Raw genomic sequence first — 6000 nt, forward strand, 5'->3', positions numbered from 1 at the left:
AAGATTCAGCAATTCCCTCGTGAGGTCGGGATAGAAATCATCTTCAAAAACTGCTGGAGCATAGATTGATATAAATGCTACCTTTGTACCATAAATTGATGTGCACACATATGCTATTCGCCCAGATTTATCCTTACTAGTACCGTCAATTTTCACAGGTAGGTTCCTCCAAACATAATCATCACTCCTTTAGAGCTAAACCCACTGCTGGAGGAGGAGACCACCATATATAGTTTGTTTGCATCTTCTGCACATCACTTTGTTTTAGGTGAGATTCCTGAATCAGTACTATATCGGCCTTTGTTCGACGCATTAATTCTTGGCATTTAACCCTCTTGATATTGACATTCAAACCCCGGACATTCAGACTTAGGACAGTCAACTTAACCATTATCGAAAATCACTTTGGTTGTATTCCAGTTATAAACTTGACTGTAAAACATATATCCAAGTATATAGTCCAGTAAGAGACCCACACCCACCCTATTGCTGCCATGCCCATATCCCAAAACACGTGTTTCTATGTAACTTGACCACTGCATAGCGCAGCTCAATGAGACTCCAAAACTCAGTCGTATCCCACTTATAAACATAACCGACCTGGCAGGTATATGAACAGCTGGAACGTGTAAACAAAGCCCATTATTGACAGACTCAGGCTACATCGCATAGAAATAACTAAAATTGTCCCTCTGAAACATAAACATTACAGTGTGGAAGGGTCGATGTTCTCTCTGAAACAGTAACCATTAGTGTAGCCTGAGAGAGGACCAACAGCCCTCAGTGTCATAGTTAGTATAGAACAGTTAGATGTCCATAACAAACAAAACAGATGTTACGGTAAAACCCGGGACAGAAAAATAAAAATATAAAGGACTCCTCTCCTTATCTTCAGGTGCCAGTATTCTCCTCCCGCACCGTCTCGCATTCCTGATCATCACCCCGTTATGATGAGTTGCCATCCGTGTTGCCGATGTCCCAGATTGCGACCCTCGTATGGAGATTTTGTTCCCTCGTAGAAACTCCTCTGCGTCCTCCGGAGTAGAGAAGCTGCGTTGCTCGCCGTCCAGGATGATCCTTAGAGTGGCGGGGTAAATCATGAAAGATGAGATGCCCTTCTCCCGTAGAAACCTCTGTACGCCTGCAAATGCTTTCCGACGTTGACTTGTGTGGGCACTGTAGTCAGCATAAAAACGTAGCAACTTGCCGGCATCTTGTATCGGGGCGTTCTTCGTCGCCTCCCGGTCGCTGTTTAGATTGCGGTCTCTGTACCGAGGCAGCTTCAGTATCATGGTCTGTGGGAAGTTCCCCTTCGCATGCTGGCCGTAAATGTGGTGCGCTCTCTCTATTTTCAATAACTTTAACGTCTACCCGTAACGCGATGAAAGTGAGAAAGTGCGTTAATGCGTTAAAAAATTAACACGTTAATTCCACAAATTAGAAGAGAGAAGAAGAGGTTAATGTGAGAATTCTGATGGAGGCCTATGTTATACTGTATGTGTCATGGAAAATAACATCTCCTTATGCTCCTTTGTCTCAACATACTTATTACATATTACATTCCTGTAAGTTTCCTGTTTTCCCCGTGGCCATATTTACGGTTCAACCTGACATCTAGCAAGATAGCTTATATCCACACAGACCGGCCAGAGCCTGGGTGCCAAGGTCAAGTAGCTGCATACACACCTCTTAGAGACACAACACTTTAATTGTACGAATCTTCCTCATGATCCTCAGAGCCATCTTAGAATTGCCTCTGAGCTGTTGTCTTCTGTTGACTCTCTCTTTGCTAAAAATAAACCAGTGCTTACCATGCCACATCAATATTCACTCAAAGGTGAAGCTGTTGAATGGATCAGACCAGTATTTAAATCACTACTGAATGCAGGAGTAATAATTCCATGTGAAAACTCTCCTGTGCGCACACCCATTTTCCCTGTTAAGAAAATCAGGGACGAGGGACAGCCCACAGAATGGTGTTTTTGTACAGGATTTGCAGGCTGTGAATGCTGCACTGCAACCACAGGCTACATGTCCCAAATCCTAACACAATTTTGTTAAAATTACTAAGTATTCATCAGTGTTTTCTGTTGTGGATCTTTCAAATGCGTTTTTCAGTGTCCCTGTTCACAAAGACAGTAAATTTTGGTTTGCCTTTATCATTTTGAGGGTCGAAGCTACACTTTTACACGTTAGTGTCAGGGTTACTGTGAAAGTCCAACCATTTACAACAGCGGCCTGAAGAGAAGTTTAGATTCACTCAATCTCAGTCCTGGCTCTGCCCTCCTGCAGTATGTTGATGATTTACTCGTCTGCAGCCCCACACATGAACAGTGTCAGACTATTGCTCTGCTACAGCACTTAGCTGCAGAAGGCAACAAAGCTAGCCTGTCCAAACTTCAGTTTTATAATATAATCATAGGACCAAATCTCAAATGGTAGCGATGGAGTGAGACATTGGAATGCAGAATGTTAGTAAAAGAGTATGGCACTACTATCCGCTCCTCCAAAGCTCGCCATGACACTTGAGCATCAGATTGAAACCAAGTTAGAAGAGGTCTAAGTGTGAAGGCCCACCCACTAAAACTTTGCCATGCCAAAGAAATTTAGTTATTGCACACTGTCATTTACTCCAATATTGAGGGGATGGGGGAAGGGGGAGAATCGAGCTATCAAAATTTACTCTGGGCAGGATATTCATTTCAATTCTTTTTACCCTGTACATGCTGCCATTAGGCAATATGTATCAGGAAACACAACATAAATTCCCATTGTTGTGTAGACGACACCCATCTATACGTATCTGTACGGCCAGACGATCCAAACCCCTCAATTAAACTCCAGGATTGTCTCATAGACATACAGACTTGGATGACTCGGAACTTTCTGATGCTTAACACAGAAAAAACTGAGGTCATGGTCCTCGGGCCAAAAGATATAAGAGCACCACTTTCAAGTGTGTTATGTGTGTGTGTTCTTGTACTTGCGGCATACTGAGGACCAGCCAACCAACAGAGTGAGGTCATTTTTACGGAGTGAGGACATTTTGGCCGGTCCTCACTTTGTATTCATTGAAATCACTTCCTTAGGTTGCTATTACATGCTATACTCAATTTTTGGTAATTTTGGACCAAAAATGTTTGGTCAATTTTTAAAAAAAAATGTTGGTTGACATAGTATAGTATGACGTTTTTATAAAATTTTTGACCAAAAATTAAAAAAAATAAATAAATCAAAAAAGTTTTCAAGCCGTTTTTGCTCTGGGGCTCCACCTGCAGACATGTTATGGTACTGCAACCAGTAGTTCTTTGTAGATGTCGTTCATGAAGTAGATATTTGTAATTGTGTTGATTTATAACGTGGAAATGCTGGTCCTCAGTATGCAGCAAGTACAATAATGTGTGTGTGTGTGTGTGTGTGTAACTGCTGTTTTGAATCAGCAGCTGCTACAGTCTGCAGCTTTTTTTCTCTGCCTCTTGCGCCGCTCTTCCTTATCGTCACTGCGGGCCGCACTTACATTAAACTTTGATATCAAGTGGGGGGGCCACAAAATATGGTCCCGCGTGTCTGAGACTACTGATCTAGAACCTTCTGCGCACCAACATCTGCTGAAAGACAAGATACAAAGTCAGACTGAAGAAAGAATCTGAGCAGCTGAGGATTATTTTCATAAAAAATAGATCTTTTTAAATATAATGGTTATTCATCATCATTTTAAAAGACAATGCTGTGCAAGAGTGAGCACATCAGCATGCACATGTTCTGTCTTACTCTGTACACTGATGGTCTGGTCCAGTTCCTGTTCTGGGTCTTTTTCCACACTCAGGACAGCAGGAGTCTCCTGGTGGACCAGACTGGTCCCAGTACGAGGAGACGCACTGTCTGCAGAACTAGTGTCCACAGCTGGTAGAGACTGGATCCTTCAGGGTGTCCTGACACAGAGCACAGCAGGACGGCTGCTTGTCCATGGAAACAATGTGAAGACATTACCTTTAGGAGTACTTTAGGATTTATAAAGTTTAATGTATTTATCTCACTGTTAGACAGACTTTTCCAAAAGGAAACTGAAGTTTGTAAACCACTCCCTCTCCCACACCAAAGTCCATAGAGAAAATCAGTGATTTTAGCTTGTAGGGACACAGGAGCTGCTGGTCTACTCTACACTCTTAGAAATAACAGGGTCCTTCTACAAGGGCTGAGGTTCTACCTGGAACCATTTGCTTCTTAAAACCCTTTTCCCGAAAAAAGGGAAAGGGCCTATTTATTAGGCTTCTCACTCAGACATATTCGCTGTTTGACTTTGCCGTATGACACACTTTGCACACCGCACACGTCACCCAGGTTCTCCAGCCTTTGCCACCTTGGTCTAAGAAAAACCAGGGAAAACCCTGAATATTGTTTTATTTTTATATTATGTACATTTTATTTTATATTGGTTTATTTATGATAACCATATGTTACTTGTATTTAGATTGTTTAAAGTTTTACTGTAAGTTAATATTGTGTTCAATTTGGACCTGGAAATAAAAAGGTATTGTTTTTTGACAAAGTGTGTGTGGTTTAATTTTTTAAAGCACCAGATTGAGAACCGTTTAAGCACCGGAACCGTTTCAAAAATACAGAGAAGGCCCCAGTATCAGCGAAAAGCCAACAGATACCCAACCCTAGTTCTGGCTCCACCTAGTGGTGATGTGATCTTACTGTGTGTTACGCTCCAGGTTGATTACTGAAGTTCATCTCTTCATCTCTGGACTGGTCACTCTTCACACCTGAGTCTTGGACCAGACTCTGCTCTCATCCTCTGAAGATTGAAATTCAAATAATAAATATGGCATTATTTATATTATATAGCGATGTGTACGTGTTGTTGTGATAACTGTATAAACCTATAAAGAGTCTGTGCCTCGTGTTGCTGTAACTCTGCTGAACACTTTCACTTTCATCATCCTCCCTCTGCATTTACAAGAAATCACATGAACCTCTGTGTGTGTGCGTGTGTGTGTGTTTGTGATTATTTGTTTCCTCACAGTGTGTTAATATAATATCTATAATCAGAGCATCATGTTTTCCTTTTCACTAACTTTTTGAATGTTTGCTTTTTGTGAAATAACTTTTTTTACTTACATCACTTCATGTGATTTCTACTTTTTACAAATGAGTTAAGGCTTTTTCTGAAATAGTTTCTTAAAGTTTAACAAATGATTTGCTCCTTGTAAAATCATTTTGACCCATAATGTCCATCATCTTTTTACTTTTTCTCAAATTGTTTTCGACATTTTAATCCTTTGCGTTTTGTGAAATATTGTCAACTCTTCATCTTGCAATACACTTGTGTTTATTTCTATTTTGTGATTTTTAAATTTTTTCCAAATCAGTTTATGGGTCAATGACAAATAAAGCTTCTAAAAAGGTATTTTTTAGTAAGTATTTTCAAAATAGATGTAATGCATATTTTTGAGTCCAGAACAATGTATAACAATACTAGTGTAACTATACTAACTGTTTTAACTAATTTTTTAACAGTATCTTTAACTTCACAACAAAAAAAATGTCAGGTGGCACAACCAACTATTTATAAAAAAATATATACATTCCTAATATTTATTTTAAAATTAATTATTTGGCAACTATACCTTAAGGTGTCTACACTAGATGAACATTATTATTTTTATCATTGTTGTTTTTTTCTTTTACAATAATTTAAGATGTTTGGTCTCTGAAGGTCAGGTTTTAAGCATCCTTAACATCCAATTGTACATTTAAAGACAGGAAAATAATCACACAAATACACAAATTCATATATTCACTATAATAACTACACACATTACATTTATAAACCATTTGGTCACTTTGACGTATCATTTATTGGTTTAAATTGGTTGCACCACTTGACAAATATTGGTTGCACCACCTGATCACATTAGTTATGTCATGAAATATGCTGAAAAAAATATATATTTTCATTTCAAATAGTGACATGTGTTTTAGTCATCAGTTAAA

At 39.3% G+C, this 6000-nt stretch overlaps 1 protein-coding gene across 1 annotated transcript in view; it reads right to left on the reverse strand.

Annotated features, from left to right (window-relative positions):
• The window catches only part of LOC310937523 (NLR family CARD domain-containing protein 3-like), a gene marked incomplete at both ends in the record, with an annotated part of 45863 nt that extends 41895 nt beyond the window's left edge, over window positions 1-3968 (reverse strand). The window contains 2 exon segments of the mRNA XM_083901806.1: window positions 3779-3890; window positions 3894-3968. Coding sequence (XP_083757932.1) covers window positions 3779-3890; window positions 3894-3968 — 187 coding nt within the window.
• Window positions 3969-6000: the final 2032 nt, after the last annotated feature.

Source organism: Microchirus variegatus, assembly GCF_963457635.1.
Source record: "Microchirus variegatus genome assembly, chromosome: 15".
Lineage (NCBI taxonomy): Eukaryota > Metazoa > Chordata > Actinopteri > Pleuronectiformes > Soleidae > Microchirus > Microchirus variegatus.